General features: G+C 34.9%; 1 protein-coding gene across 2 annotated transcripts in view; it reads right to left on the reverse strand.

The window, feature by feature from the left end:
- Positions 1–17,163, reverse strand: part of MARCHF1 (membrane associated ring-CH-type finger 1) — a 455,826-nt gene that overhangs the window by 281,651 nt on the left and 157,012 nt on the right. For both annotated transcript variants that reach the window (XM_045798702.2, XM_045798701.2), the window contains exon 2: positions 14,535–14,683. In XM_045798702.2, coding sequence (XP_045654658.2) covers positions 14,535–14,645 — 111 coding nt within the window. In that variant the 5' untranslated portion in view covers positions 14,646–14,683. The remainder of the gene's footprint in view (positions 1–14,534; positions 14,684–17,163) is intronic.

Here is a 17,163-nt window from a genome sequence, read left to right on the forward strand (position 1 = left end):
TGGGAGAAAATATTTGCAAACACTTCCATATATAAAAATCACATAGAATAGGGGAAATGTGTCCAGAACATATAAATAATTCTGACCACCCAGTAATAAAAAGACAACTGAAGAGATGTTTTTTCAAAGAAGATGTATGGGTAGCTAATAAATACTTGAAAACATCATTAGTCATTAGGCAAATTAAAAATCAAAATCACAATGACCATTTATGCTTGTTGGGATGGTTAAATTAAAAAGCCAGGGGCACCTGGTGGCTCAGTCAGCTGAGCATCTACCTTCAGCTCGGGTCGTGATCTCAGGGTCCCGGGATCAAGCCCCACATCGGGCTCCCTGCTCAGAGTTCTCTCTCTGACCCTCCTCCCTGCTTGTTCTGTCTCTCTCTCTCAATAAATACATAAATAACTAAATTAATAAATTAATAAAAAGCCAGACAATAATAAATGCTGGACAGAATGTAGAGAAACTGAAACCCTCATACATTCCTGATGAAAATTTAAAATGGTACAACCACTATAGAAAACACTGTGGCAGTTTAAGTATTGTGGCAGTTTCTCATATTGTTAAATATAGAGTTACCATAAGGCCACTTGATTCTACTTGTAAGTATCTAATGAAGAAAATGAAAATATATGCTTGTATAAATACTTGCAATGAATGCTCATAACAGCATCATTCACAATAGCCAAGAAGTGGAAAGAACTCAAATCAACTGATGAATGAAGAACAAAATGTAGTGTATTCATACAATGGAATACTATTTGGCAATAGAGAGGAATAAAGTAATGACACATGCTACAAGATGGAATTAACCTCAAAAACATCATGCTGAAAAAAAAAGATGCACCTGCATGGCTCAGTCAGATAAGCGTCTGACTCTTGATTTTGTCTCAGGTCATGATCTCAGGGAGATTGAGCCCTGCATCAGGCTTCATGCTGGGCATGGAGCCTGTACAAGATTCTCTCTTCCTGTCCTTCTGCCCCTGCCCCTGCCATGTAAGTGTTCTCTATCTCTCTCTAAAAAAAGAAAAAGAAAAGAAAAACAAAACAAAACAAAACAAAAACAAACATCATGCTAAGTAAAAGAAGTCACAAAAGACCACATATTGTATAACTTCATTTGTATAAGATATCCAGAATAGACAAATCTATAGAGACAAAAGCAGATTAGTATTTGCTTAAGCCTGAGGGGTTAGAGGGAGGGCTGGTGAGTGATTGCTAATGGATAAAAATGTCTCTGGGGATGACAGTATTCTAAAATTAGACTGATGGTTACACAACTCTGTAAAATACTAAAAATTGTTGAATCATACACTTTAAATGAGTAGAATTAATAGTATTTAAAATATATCTCAATAGAGCTGTTAAGAAAAAAACCCCAAAATACACAAGAAAAAATGACAAAATACAAAATTCATTTTTTGAAATATAATGATTATAACTAGCAAGAAATATCATCATAAAAAGAGACTAATTAAAAGTACCAATGTCAGAAAGGAAAATAGGACATCATTACAGATCTTACCGGCATTAAAAAATAATATGACCAATTTTATACTGATAAGTTTGAGAATCTAATATTATTTGGATGAAATTGTCATATTTCTAGGAAAAATCACATCCCAAAACTGAAAGAGAAATGAAATAAATTCTGCTTTCCATATTTCTCAAATTTGTTGAAATCTCTTTTCATTTTCATGGATTTATTTTTTTTTGAATATTTATATACTTCTTCCTTGGGATCTCAGGAAGACAAAGGAGTAAATCACTACCCTGAAAGGGAAGTATACATTTGAATAGAAAAGCAAGTATTAAAGAAAAGTAGATGATCTGAGAAAGACAATTTTAATCTAATAAGAAAACATCACTTGGTCCCTTTTAAATAAGAAGGTAGAATAAAATCAAAAATTTTTTTTTTTTACGGAGAAGCAGACTTATTTTTAATCTTCACTCCGCATTTCCTTGTGTGTAACAAAAACAATGTATTATAGTAATACAAAAATTAGCAAACACATTGCACAAAGACTAGGTAAAAGAACATGTTTTCTTAAACATTTTTCACTGTTAAGCACGTCTCTATAATACAAAGAATTAATACAAGCCAGTGACGGTGGACCTAATCCTGAGACATTTCAGAAAATATAGTGAATAATGTGGTTCTGGGCTTTGATAAAACACTGTGCACATAACTGCACTAATTTTTAAGTTTATTCTTACACTGAAGAGGTAATAACAACATCAATGTTATGCACACTGAATAGCATTGTTTTGTCTCATCTCCACAGGTGAAATTACTCAACCCATGAAAACAGGACAACCAATTTTTGTTTGCAGTCTCATTGCTGTATGTGTAATAAAATTTGGTTGGTGTGATGATGTATCTGTGAAAGTTGACAAGTTGGTAACTGCAGTGTGAAAGCTATTTCATTTTTTATCTTTTAAAAAATTACTGGATCGTTAAATTAAATTTTATTCCTGTAGGCTGCATCAAACACAAAGAAACCAGGTGTCTAAGTTCCCATATCTGCATTTGAGTTGCTGGTTTCCTAATGGGGAGTCACAAAGCTGTGCTTATGAATTATTCCACTTAATAATTACAGTTGACAATTACTAAGGTGATATAAAAATAATTTAACAGTCCATCAGCTAAAAGGTTGCTTTTAAGCTAAGGGATTTGCCTCATATGTTGAACAGACATTTTACTGGATGATATTGTGCTAAATATTTAAAAATAAATTAAGCCAACACAAGAGAATATATTAAATAACCTTATTCCTTTCCCCAGAAATGTAGTTGATAATTATTAGTATCCAAGAGGATAATCAACCAATCAATTATTTCAGACATAAATCTGGAAAGTATGTTTTTCATCTCCAAATTCATTTTAAACATTATTTAAACTACATTTCATTTGCACTTTAACATTTGGTAGGTGAAAATATAAATCTCAGAAGAGATTACCACTCCTATACGAATATACTAAATTGACCTATGTCCAATCCTGATAAATCCCCCTGGCAAATAATTAGCCAAAACCTAAGCTTTCCTATCTGTGAAATGGAGAATATATATATTATAGAACTGCTATGAGAATTTTATAAATGACAAGTATATATTAATATACATAGTGTGTATATACATTATACATATATACGAAGTGTATATATATTCAATACAATATATACAATCTAATCGGTTCAATATATAAAATACTCACAATATAATATATGCAATAGAATATATAATGTATTCAACAAAATGTGCAACAAATTCAGATTTAAATGCGAATCTCAATTAAACTTATTTCTAATAAAGTCAGTGTTTTTATCTTTCTCTGAGCTTTTTTTTTGCAGCATAGGAAAGTATATTAGAGGGGCACCTGGGTAGCTCAGTCAGTTAAGTGTTTGACTTTGGCTCAGTTTGCGATCTTAGGGTCCTGGGATCAAGCCGAGCTTTGGGCTCCTGGCTCCAGGGGTAGTCTGCTTATCCCTCTCCTGCGCCCTCTGTCCCACCCATGGCTTGTGCTCTTCTTGTCTCTCTCTCAAATAAATAAATAAGTCTTAGAAAAGAAAAGTGTATTTGAGCATGTATGCTCGAATAAGACTTAGTAACGGAGTAAACTTGGCAAGTTACTTCTTTCTTCTGCAAAATAGGGATTTTGTACATTTCACACAGTCCTGTAATGAGGATTACATGAGTTGTTAAGATGTCAGGTGTTCAGAACAGTGCTTGGTACATAGAATGTATTCAACAAATGTTAACTCTTATTGTATTATTTTCCCACCGTATGTTTTGCCAAGTGAGCAAATCCATATACACTTACACGTACATGTTTCCTGTCCAAAAGAATATGTTTTGACACCCAGATCCTCTGCATTGTTCACTGGGAATCCTCATTGTTCTCTCAATGGAACCTACCTTTATGTGGCCACTAAATTACTAGAAGTGCTGTTACAGTCTAATATATAAGACTACATGTTGCATATTAAGGCTGAATAAATGATACAAAAATATTTAGTTTAATTCCACTAACTGTAGAAAGTACAATCTTTAGTATTAGTTTAAGTGTATTTCTCTCAGTTCCTGAAGATGATTCTGCTTACTTATTACACCAAATAGATATGTCTTTAAAAGTAAACAGAATACAGAGGTTTAATTTTTCCATGATAAATGTTTATATAGAGTCATAGAATGCCCCTTTCTCTTCTCTCCTTACCACCATCCTCTTTATATCACCAACTCTTAGTGGTCTTTCGGTAACACTCTAACTTCCACAGCTGGGTTAGGTACCCATCTAAGGGCTCCTCTAACACCCTTTGCGTACACCCCATTCTGCTCTTGACCTAGTCATTTACCTGTTTTCTTCACTAGGTTCTCGAGGTTAAGCATCATGTCTTTTTTCCTCCAATAATATATATTTATTGCATAGTATAGTGCTTGGTACATAGCTGACTCTCAGTAGAGACTAGTTAAATAAATAAATAAATAAATAAATAAATAAATAAATAAATAAATAAATAAATAAAGAGACCTTCTAAACCGAGTGAACAGTTCTGAATCACTGATTTCCTTTGTGATTCATTTACCTTTGTTTTGTTCCATGATAACAGACAGCTCTGGATCCCCAGCCACAACTCAACCATTCACAACCCTGGATACCAAACAATTCACTCATTAGGTAGTGCAGTAATTATAATGGTGGATTAGAGAAGTTATTTGGGGTGCCTGGATGGCTCAGGCAGATGGACATCCGACTCTTGATTTAATCTCAGGTCATGATCTCAGGTTATGATCTCGGGGTCCTGAGATCAAGCCCTGAGTCCTCGGGCTCCACATTCAGCAGGGAGTCTGCCTGGGATTCTCTCCATCTCCCTCTGCCCATCCCCCAGCTTGTGCGCATACTCTCTCTCTCTCTTCTAATAAATAAATAAATATTTTAAAAAAGAGAAAGAGAAGTTGTTCTAGGATAAGAATGGTCATGTTATGTCAGGTAACTGCCTGTCAAATATTTATATGAATAAAATATTCTCTACAAAGTAGCATAGAGGACCGGAAACATTTAGAACTCCAGATTCCTGCTCTGCCACTTTCTTAACCTTTCTCAACCTTACTTTCACTGTCTGTGTAATGAGAACAGCAAAACCTACTTTCAGAGTTACCATGAAGTTTTGATATACACATCTAAACTCTTCGGCATAGATAAAGCATGGAAAAACCATTATATTAATAATTATTGTGTTTTGAGATATAAATTTACCTAAGACCTCTATCCTACTTATTTTTTCAATAAGATTGAGTAAGACTGATGCACAGAAATAGCTCCAGAGCTATTCTTCAGTCCTACTCTGACGTGTTCCACTTATTTCCAGGTACAATTTTTATTCTGAGGCAAAAACAAGCTGACTCAACAAATATCAAGTCAAGTTATCCTCCCTGTCCCCTCTCTATAAAGCACAACACTCCCACAAAAGCAAGGACAAAGAAGACATCTTTGCCATCTGCGTCATTTATGAGTGGAGAAAAACAGCATGCCACAGTTCCACATACACACAGGAGGCCTCTCCTATTTGGGCATACGTAACTCTGCCCCTCGGTCCTCACACTGAAATTAAAATATTTGAAAATCAGTGCTTTCTAAATACTATACAGATAGTAGAATTCAACAACTATTGAGGATTCAACATCTTTCTGAGGAGCTCACAACTTAATCTATATCTAAATTAAACAGACAAGACATGACACATTTTGGTAAGAAACAGCTGTGAACATGATCTCGTGATTTGCTCCTTAGAGGAAAAGATCTCTTCATATGAGGAGTGTTTTTAGATCAATTATTACTATTGTGAATAATCATGTTTTGACACTGTTCAGTAACTATACAATTAAAGTTAATACATTACTTTAAGCTGCACAGTGAATGTAATTTTTCTTCCTAGTGTGATGTTTGAAGCACCAATCTCTCCCTTTGCAGTCTTCAGTTCAATCTGTTTCCATAACAACCACAGGGATATATTTTTAATGATTTTAGTTTCTTACAAAAATCAAAGCTCTTGAAAGGCATAATGTCTTTTATTTAATTTCCCTCATTTGTGTTTTATAGTTATTCTAATAAAATTTTAGATTTCATTCACTATTGCCTTTGGCAGTACTTAGTAAAGGCTTTGTAATAGCGATTAAAGACAATAACTGATAAATGACCACATAAGAAGGAATTAAAAGGGAAAAGAAAATGAGGTTTAAAAAAACTCTACAAATTCTATCTTCCCTGACATAATCTATTTTCAGAATGCATAAAGACCACTGCACAATGAACAACTGGCCCACTTGCTCAGAGAAGCAAGGTGAACCTGTTGAAAATAAGTCTATGGTTTTAATGATAAATTTAATATACTCAAGTTCCTCTTTCTATTTCCCTTTTATTTAGTTTCTAAGAGAGGTAATGTTTGTGGGACAATACCAGTCTATTTTCTATAGGCAGCTGTATGATTTCGTCAGTCTGAGCAGACTAAAAGTGAATGATGGGCACATTTGGGAAGAAAGTGAGGACAATGACTCTAGCAAATATTAATTGGTAAGTATGATTTTTTTAATTAAGGACAAATTTACATTTCACTACCTTATGCACAGAGCAAACTACCTCCAATACTACTTACTGAAAGCAGAATCTTATTTCAGTAGAATATACATTTTTTTAGAATCATGATTTTAGTTTCCAAAACCTGGACTATGTATTTTGGTCATAGAAACCATCTTAGAATTGTTTGATCTTTAAGATAAGCTCTTCCATATCTTAAGGCATATGGCATTTCTAATAAGAAGGGATTTAATATAGAATGAGATATTATACTTAATAGAGCTTTATAAACAAACAAAACTCGTTTTCACTTAGTTCATGCTCTCTGCCCAAGCTGTTTATCCATTCCACAAATTCTATTAAGTTCCTGTTATGTTTCAAACACCAGGGATACAGAGCTAAATAAGACAGATCTTCCCTTTCTCATATCCAAGCATAGAGAAAGAGAAAATAAACCAACACACATTCATATTTACATAAATATTTTGAGATAAAGATGAGTCTGCCAAAAAAAGCAACACAGAACTGGCATAGTGTGAATGGGTGAGGCATAACTGGGTGCACTATGAGGAGCAACTCTAATCAAAGTTGTTAGGATAGGTACACCAAGTCCTGAACAAAGAAACTAGTCATGGAAAGATCTAGAAAAAGAAACTTTTAGATATATAATCTAGGTCACATATACAGCCCTCATACCCATCTCCTTAACTTATATAATAAACATCACCTCCATAGTACGAATTTATGAAGCAGATTACTTTCTTCCTCAGTTTGATATGCTAACATCTGTGCTAACATCAACAGTCGACTTGGATCAAATTTTATGGTCAGTAATCAAAAGGATATAACTCTTCACCCCAATTTGATGATTAAATATTATATATGAGATTCAATACAACATAGTCTAATCAATTTAACCAATTCTGCTGAATGTTATGAATAGAAGGCAAACAATTTAAAACATTTTGTTAATTTTCACACAAAGTACTTCAACCTACTAGACTTGGATATGGCTATGCATAGCAAATAATACCCACTCCACCTCGTTTTTACAAGTTTTGGCTTAGAATAAGGGAAAAAAATGTTATATTTATCTGTCCATAGCAAAAGTTCTACCTGACTTATTACCTTTGTTTTCATCAAATTTTGCTCTTTTGTGACATTATTGTTTATTTAAATGGTGAGATCATTGTAATTAATTTAAGTTATACAAATTCTATACATTTATTCATTTTCTGTATGATATCCAGGGGATGTCTGTATTCACCAAATGATAAAGAATGGGATTTTAAATGAAAAAGTCTCAAGTTCGGGTGCTCATTTTTTCTATATTACACAAATATCCAAGTGGGCTAGTTTAATATAAAACCAAGGAAATAACAGTACAGTTTATGAACAATAAGAATAGCAAAAAAGGTGATAATGCTATGATTCTTCAATTAAAATGTTCCATTTATATGCTTCTGAAAGTAAAATAAAAATGCTTCATTTTCATTTCCGATAAGCTTAATAAGTATGGAACTCTAACTTTCAACATAACTGTCCTATTTTGAAAATAAAAGATTATGACACAATAAAACATGAATCTTTTTAACTGCATGTTTTATTAATAAACACTTACCAGACTGTGTAAGGAGGTACTTTGCCCAATAGCTGCACATTTGATTTTTTAAATGTGTATTTTTTAATTAATTATTTTATTTTATTTATATTTTTAAATTTAAATTCAATTAGCCAACATATAGTACATCATTAGTTTTTGATGTAGTGTTCAATGATTCATTAGTTGCATAGGTCTTATTTTTAGAAAGGCTTTATAGCAAATTGGAAAAATCTTAAGATTTAAAATCACACAAAAATCAGACTTACCATTTCTCTCTTCTTACTCATTATTGAGACAATTTATTTAACCTTTCTGAGTTAGGATATTTTCACTTGTATAATGCAAACAACAGTATCAACTTCTTATAATGGGTGTGGCATATGAATAACCTAGAAATTAGAACACTTGTGGCCTTATGATTTGAAGTGAATTACCCAAAATTCTTAAGAACATCTCTGTATCATTACCTATGTGAATAATTAAATTTGTACTGTGTTCCTCTCATTATGGTTGTGAGCTATAATGAAACAATGGACATAAAAACTGCTTTGAAAATTACACAGCTTTATAAATGTATTACATTCAGATATATACATTCTTGAAAGCTTTCTTATCTAGTCTTCCCTCTTTATCAAGCACCTCATCCTGGACCATGTACATAGAAAGATGCAAAATGTGCCTGAGCTGATGAATACATGGTTAGAAGTGGCAAATCACCTCATCAAACACATCAGGTGATACTTTGTTCTTCTTCCCTACCAAATGATAATCTATTTATAGCCTCAAAGACTCATCATTGATTATAGGAATGTAGTTTTCTCTGGAGTCATTGCTGACTACCTAAAAAATGACATTTTTGATCTCCCTATTTTGTCTTCCATAGATATTTTTCAACACATAAAATTGTTCCCCTTTTTATTACTGATTATTGTGATCTCCTTTACTCTCATTTTAAATTTAATATTGAAACTCTGATTTGATTCAGGATATTGCTTAAGGGTACAGTTAGTATAGGTCATTTTGCTTTTATTTTTAACATGTAAACTGTGTTCAATAAATTTAAAAGAGGAATTTCTTCCCTACCTGTCATACAAGGGGCTCTCCCAACCCTTTGGTGCAATTGTGAAGATAGTTGTTTAATAAGCATAATCTCTCAAATCTCTCAATGTTTTTATTCAATCTGAAACACGCTAAATAAATATTTTCTGAATTGAAAAAGCAGGTAGTCTGAATTGCCTAATAGATTAAAAAATAACAACAACAACCCTCTTCTGGGGCACCTGGGTGGCTCAGTTGGTTAAGCTCATGTCATGATCTTAAGGTCCGGGATGGAGTCCCTTGTAGGGTTTCCTGCTCAGCGTGGAGTGTTCTCCCTCATCCTCTCCCCTTGTCCCTCCTCCTGGCTCCCACACTTTCTCTTTCTCTTTCTCCTTCATAAATAAATAAAATCTAAAAAAAAAAAAAAAAACCCAAAACCTATTCTCTTCAATTAGGTCAGTTATTGATGACATAGTGGTGAAAATGGCAATAAAATTGGCCATATTTATATGTCGGACAGTGCAGAGCAGAGAATAACCTAACAGTCACATATAATCATGAGATTATAAAGAAAAGGCCCTATTTGTCTTTATGCCACAGTATCATGTATTATTATCTCATTCACAATCTTTGTGTTTAGCTAAATGCATATAATTCAAATAATGACTGTTTACCCCCCAACCTGAGGAGGCATGACAGAGTGGCCCTCCATATTTAGACTGTTTGGATGCTGGGATTCCAGCCTCACTAATATTACCTGGGTCACTTTGGGCAGTTTTCAAATTTCTCTATGCCTCGGTTTCCATATCCAACTTATCCAGTTTCCTTTCCAAAATAGGGATAATGGTTATACCTACCTCATCAGATTCTTGTGAGTATTAAAAATGAGAATATGTGTTAAATACCTAGACAACTGCTGGTACTTAATAATCAGCCATCTCCCTTCTCCGAGGACCTCCTCCTCACCACCACCATCATCTTTAGATTTGTACAGAAAAAGCCTCAAATGCTCTGAATGACAGCAGAGGAGTAATAATAAAATATGGGTATACAAAATGGAAATGTAGGACAAAACTGCTACCTCTCAAAGGAATGCATTTGTGGTAGAGGCTGTCGCTGTCGGAGTGCTCTCAATTTCCTTATTCTAGTCATATAAGAAGACCGTGTTTCCCATCATTCTGATAGATACACTGGGGTATGTCATTGATTTCCAGCCAAAGGCATCAAGTGATATGCATCACTTCCAAACATAACCAGATATCTCTATGGTCACCCACTCATTCTTTTCCTTATTTTATCTGATAAACTCAGATGGCCTATGTTTAAGACAGTAGTCCTAAGAGATGGAAGGAATAGGGATCCCGGCATTCATTGCTGGAGAGTCAAATGACCTTTATCAGAGTGAGTCATGAGCAAAAGCAAAGCTCAGACATGCTAAACCTTTGAAATTTCCGAGTTTATTTGTTAAAGCTCCTATTCTTAATTTTTTTAACTGATTACTAAGCTAATTTTACTTAGTTCTAAATCACTTCTTCCATATTCCACTTCAAGATGCTGGAGCTAGGGGCCTTCAAACCAGATTTCTCCTTTGACATTTACCTCTTGGTCAGCTTCGGCCAATATTAGTGCTACCCTCCCTTCCTCCCACTTGAATATGTAAGGATTGAGAAGAGCCTCTCCTTCAGTGTCTAGGTCCAAGATCCTCAGGGTCCCTCCCTAGAACTCAAGTTTCCTATACCAGCTGAGAAGGATCCCTCCTCAAAGTCTGAGGTACAGTTCTGAGGGGGCTCTTCTTCAAACCTTTTAGGTTTGAATAAGTCCTGCCTCCTCCCAGTGTTACCTCTCTGGATGGTCGTTACTTCTTGCAGTTACTAAACACATATACTTTTTTTTTTTTTTTTTTACCTTTTCAGTCCTCCAAGAGCCAATTAAATAAATGTTCATACTACATTCTTTGTTACTTACTGTTTCCTGTTTTCCTTCCTGTAACCCAACTTTTATAACCACCCAAATACAGAAATTGATAGCCAAATCCTGTGCTACCATAACAAAAATTGAAAATATGTGGCATTTGCTTAGTGGTTGGGCAGTGGGTGGCAAGGAAACTAATTTCAAAACTAGAAAGCCATCTCTTTGATGTTTGGGCAAAACTCTTGGTAAAACTGCTGTTTAAATTAACTTGAGAGGCAGACAGTGGGCCTCCTGGGCTGGCAACACTCAAATTAGATTGAAAACAAAACTTAATAATGTATGTTAACAATTATTGGCTACATTCAGCAAAGTGTTAGAAGAAGCTCAGGAACTAGTATAAAAGCAGATCTGACTTGGAATAAAGGGACTATAGAAGTTTGGGGCTTATTAGATAAAATGCCTGGCTTCTTCTAAACCCCAAATGATGGGATATGACATTAATGCACGTGTTGAGTAACAAAGATGCAGTAAAAATGTACATTTGTATAAAGTGACTCAAGGCAAGCATGAGATTAAGAGCTGACACTGAGCAAAATTCTCAATTGAACAACATATCTCTGTACAAAGATCATTTCACAAAGATTAAGGATGTGGTCCTCCATCCTAATTTTCAAGGTAATATTATCTTGGGAGAGAGGCATGAGAGAAGAAAAAGTCAAGGGCATCCAAGAAAGAACTTTCTTAGGCACATGGACTATCAGGAAGTAAATAGATCAGAATCCATGAAGATTTCTGAAAATTGTGGTACTAAAATACCATGATCCCAGAAATACAAACCTTGAAATATTTAAGACTTTAAACAACTCTTGGTACCATAATTTTCCCAAAATAGGGAAAAATATTTTAAGGCTATGCAATCCTCAATAAACACTTTAAATGTTGACAAGGAGAATAAAAGAAAATGAAGAACTCCCCGGAGAGTACATTCAGAGGCCAGAGAACCATGAACAAAGATCTCCCAGGGAGCAAGGTCAAAGCCTATTCAAGGATCCTCCCTAACTTCTAGGTTAGGGAGATTTTAAAATATCTGCCTAGCAGGATTTCACCTCCGACTTCAATGTGCATCTGCTTCTTTCTTTTTTCAAGCATGAGTATGATTGTGATTTCCCTCATCCTACTCCTCTCCTATATATTGGATATATATGGATGTTGGGAGCTGGTTGCAACATACAGATAATTTATTCCTAGGTGATTCATCATCATCATCATTTGATAAGGACAATAAATAACCAGAGCTTATGGACTTGAACTGAATCCAGTGACTGAAATACTTTTGCTATTTCTCTTGGAAAGTAATAATCCTTTTTCATGAGGGCGTGGAAACATGACCTGAAGATTTGGCAACCAGAAGGGAAGTCTATGGCAGAAATGGACGAGGTGCTCCCTAACTCCATCTGCTCTTCTTGTCATGCAGGTTCCTAACATTTACCAACCTCCCTTGAAGTTCAGTTGCGGCCATGAGACTAGTGTTGGCCAATGGAAGGATACGCATACATTCAAGGCTACTCCATAACAGCACATGCACAATGGCTCCCATAGTCTCTTCTTTTCCCTCAGGAACCCAAGAAACCATGTCCTTAAGAAGGCAGCATTGAAAGATGAAAGGAATATTTATCTTTGAATCATCATTTGACAGTGAAGGAGAGCTGACTAAGTCACATTGGCTATGACATAAGAAAGACATATTTTATTTTTCTATGTTGAGAAACAGGTGTTGAAATTATGTTTCAGTGGCTACAGCCTATCCACCTAATACGACATTAGATTTTAAAATATGAATTACTGGATTCATTAAATTGGTAAATTGATGACTTTTCTTTCTACCAAAAGTATCTGGATGGGAAGAAAATATCAAGAAAATGAGGCAGCATGGTGTAGTAGAATAAAGCCTTGCCTTGAGAATCCTGGCTTCTAGCAATCTTTTTATCATTTACTAGCTAAATGACACTGGGGAAGTCAATTAATTTCTCTGGGCCACAGTCCACATTTGGAAAATTAAGCTAATATTAGGTTACCCAATTATAGGAAAAAGCCAGGCCAAAAGTTTACTCAAGAATCTTTATGGTTTTGATATATGGTTCTATGAAATAGTAATTAAGCACTAAGGCCATTCTAATAAAAGCACAGAAGTATTTTTTTTTTATTTTAAAATTTTTAGCCTTTGCATGATACCTGACAAAGTCCAGCTTTATATATAAATATTGCATAACACATTTTAAATGGTGTTAGCTCATGCCAAGCAGTTTTATTGAAAATAATAATTTACAAAAGATCATGCTAGAATGAGAGAAAACAGTGCAGATAATAATTTCAAAAAAATTTATTCCCAGAACTTTGGCTATGTCATTACGTTATATACATTTCTTCATACCCTCAGCCCTCTTTTCACAATATAAGATGATGGAATTTAAGTAGGATTCTCACGTCTATGTTTTGTCAACTGAATGCCTCCTCCTTCAGGTGGTTCCTCTTGACATTCCCTCAATAATGTTTGCTCAGGATCATTATTTCTATTTAAAATAATGGAACTTAGCAAATAACTCTAGAGTAAAAAAATAAGCCTAAAATCTAGGCTCATATTTAATTATATGTTCACAACTAATAAATCAGGCTAATGAAAACACTTGTATTCATATAAAATGGCAAAATAATAATTAAAAAAATCTAAAATGTCAATTTAAAACTTAGAGACCAAATGGCATTTTTCTTCTTTAAATCAAAATGAATGTTGTAGCCAAATCTAAACAAAGAATGCATAAAACCCCTTTCTGGTAATGAGTTCCCTAATCACTAGGAAACAATGGCTACCTATAGCTGGGTATGTGAACTTAACGCAGAAAACAAAACGCGAAAGAGTATATTACTGATTCAGGCTTCACATTATTTTTGCAATTATTAATTCATAATTTTATATAAAATTTATAATTTTAATCCCCTTTTCAGAGATTTTTAGAATATATATAGAAAACACAGAAGGCATGATTCTGATTTTTCATTATTTTTGGATAACTCTGTACTTGTTTTCTCCACTGATTCTATTACACAAATGTAGAATGCAAGATATGAACTTTAAGTAACTCTTTAAGGTGACTAACATAAAGGAAGGGTAAGGTTCAAGGAAATATAAAGACAAAGAAACTGTTCTTTAATCTGAATTAAGCCCTAGTAGTATATGACATTAGATATTTTTATTAAAATAAATTACACTGAATCTATATGAACAATATAATGCAAATGCAAATATTGTAAACAAGAATAATGTTTACTTAAAAAGTTACCCCTTTCCACATTTCCTTAGCATTCCATTTACATACAAGCCATTTTGAGGAAAAGTAACTTTTCACTCACCAGTGTGGAGGTTTGTGAGGCATCAGCCAAATCCCCTGAGATCTCGGGTGTTCGCGTGTTGTTTGGGATTCTGTGAGGGTTACGGGCTATCGCTTCACACCAGCCCAGCATTTTCTCCTTCCTCTTATCCCTTTTCAATTTCTGAAATTCTGAAAATAATTTACATTCCCTGAAACAGGTCACTTATTTTAGTTGTCTGTTTTAGGAAAATGTACATCATTGAAATTAAATAAGCAATTTAATGACATACCAATGGAGACATTTTTAGTCAGAAGTTATGGGGAGGAAAAGAAGAATATGCCAATTACTATAATATCCCAAAGATACAAGGCAATGAAAATAGTACATATCTATTCAAAGAGCCTAACATCTTTTATACCCCAATTTGTAACACTTTTAAACTGTCGGAATTCCTTGCATCAGGTTCTAAGTGTTATTTTCAAGAATCAATTTATAACATGAGTTCTTACCTTGGGAGTTAAAAACAATTCCAGTTCCTGATATATCTACATATTTCAATGCTTTACAGATGCAAAATAAATTGAACACCAGTCAGTGATCAAGATTACTCATTCTGACAGGGGCATGATTATCTCCCTCATAAAGTTCTGCCAACTGAAGAAGGGGAATTTTAGTGCAAGCATGGAAAAGGTGGTATGTGACATACATCACTCATCACCAGGACATTTTATGCAAAAATAATAATTAAAAATTTTCCCTACTGTAGCCTGAGTAAAAGTTTTCTACAACTCTTTCTAGCTTTCCAGAATTTTCCATTTGGGAAAGTTTTTGTTTTTGTTTTTCATTTCTGAGAAAGTATGATCGACAATGACTTTTTAATGTAATGGAGAAAACATTGTTTCCCTTGTAAAGTTTTACAGCCTACTTTTCCACTCCACCACACTCAGTAATTAGAAATAGTTTATTGCAGGTCTTTAGTTAAATGCATTACACTGTCAATTAAATATCAAAAATAATGTGGAGTAATTATTTTTCACAGCACCCAAAGCAATTAGCAATCTGGTGGTTTATAACATTTCAGAGATTCAAAATAGCACATTTCATAGCACTAAGAAAAGTAACATAAAGAAAGGTTGCACTAACAGATTGATGAGTTATTACTCTAAATGACAAAATACTCAAGTTAAATGGATCTGAACAATGTAAATAGGGAAGTTATTAAAAAAAAAAAAAAAACTAAGGGGGCAGTTCAAGATGGCAGCATAGGAAGACCCTGAACTTAACCTCCTCCCATGGACACACCAAATCTACAGCTACATATAGAAAATTATCTCTGAAAGAAATGTGAAAACGAGCTGAACAGCCCCTCCACAACAGAGGATAAAAAGGACACACTGAGATGGGTAGGAGATGCAGAGATATGGTCTAGCCAAAAACCAGTGTTTTTGCAAAACCAGACCCACAAGGAAGAAGGGTCTCACAAATAGAAATCATATCGCTGAGAAGCAAGGGGCACAAGCCTCACATAAGGGACCCTAACCCTTAGGACTTGCACCAGAGATACAAAAATCATATCGCTGAGAAGCAAGGGGCACAAGCCTCAAATCAGGGACCCCAACCCTTAGGACTTGCACCAGAGATACAAAAATCATATTGCTGAGAAGCAAGGGGCACAAGCCTCAAATCAGGGACCCCAACCCTTAGGACTTGCACCAGAGATACAAGCCCCCAAAAGTCTGGTTTGAAAACCAGAGTCTTATATCCAGGAGATCCAAAGGGCCATAGGAAACAAAGACTTCTAACTTTCAGGGTTTGCACAGGTTCATTTGCCCTGGGACGCAGCACAAAAGCAGCAGGTTGAAAAATGTTTAACAATATATGAAGAAGATTCACTGCCTACTATTAAAGCATCTCTGGAGGGTCAGAGGCCTATTGGAACTCTCTCTAGGAGCAAAGGTGCTGGTGGGTGTCATTTTTGCACTCTCCCTCTACCTTGTCATCACTGCCTACACTGACCCTCAACCCTGCCCTGCTAAACCCAGCAGGTGGGCATGCTCCAGCCTGATGCTTCACCATAGCCCTGCCTTGCTAAACCCAAAGGGCAGGCTCCCCCATGCCCCATTAAAGGCAACAGGTACATGCAGCCCTCTCAGGGCATGTCATTTGAACACCTGGCTCTGGTGGTCATGGGAGCTTGTGTTTCCGGACTCCATAGGACTGAAACAGTCAAAGACAGTTCTGGGAAAGCTCTCACCCCAAGCACTAAAATACCTGTCATCTCTCTGTGGCCACTTCTTCAAAACAGACAGAGATAGCTCTTTTGCCTAATACACAGAAACAGAGAGAGCCAAACAAAGTGAGAAAACAGAAGAATAAGTTCCAAATGAAAGAACAAGATAAAACCCCAGGAAAAAAAGTTAATGAAATGAAGATAAGTAATTTCTTTGATAAAGACTTCAAAGTAATGGTCATAAAGATACTCACCAATCTTGGAAGAAGAATGGTTGAAAGGAATAAGAAATTCAACAAGGAGAGAAAAAAATATAAGAGAGTACCAAGCAGAAGTCACAAACCTGAAGAATACAGTAACTGAACTGAAAAATACACTAGAGGGGTTCGACAGCCGACTAGTTGATGAAGAAGAGAATATCAGTGACCTCCATGTCAC

Source organism: Ursus americanus, chromosome 13 (genome assembly GCF_024610735.1).
Source record: "Ursus americanus isolate L20-20 chromosome 13, mUrsAme1.1.p, whole genome shotgun sequence".
In the NCBI taxonomy this organism is placed as follows: Eukaryota; Metazoa; Chordata; class Mammalia; order Carnivora; family Ursidae; genus Ursus; species Ursus americanus.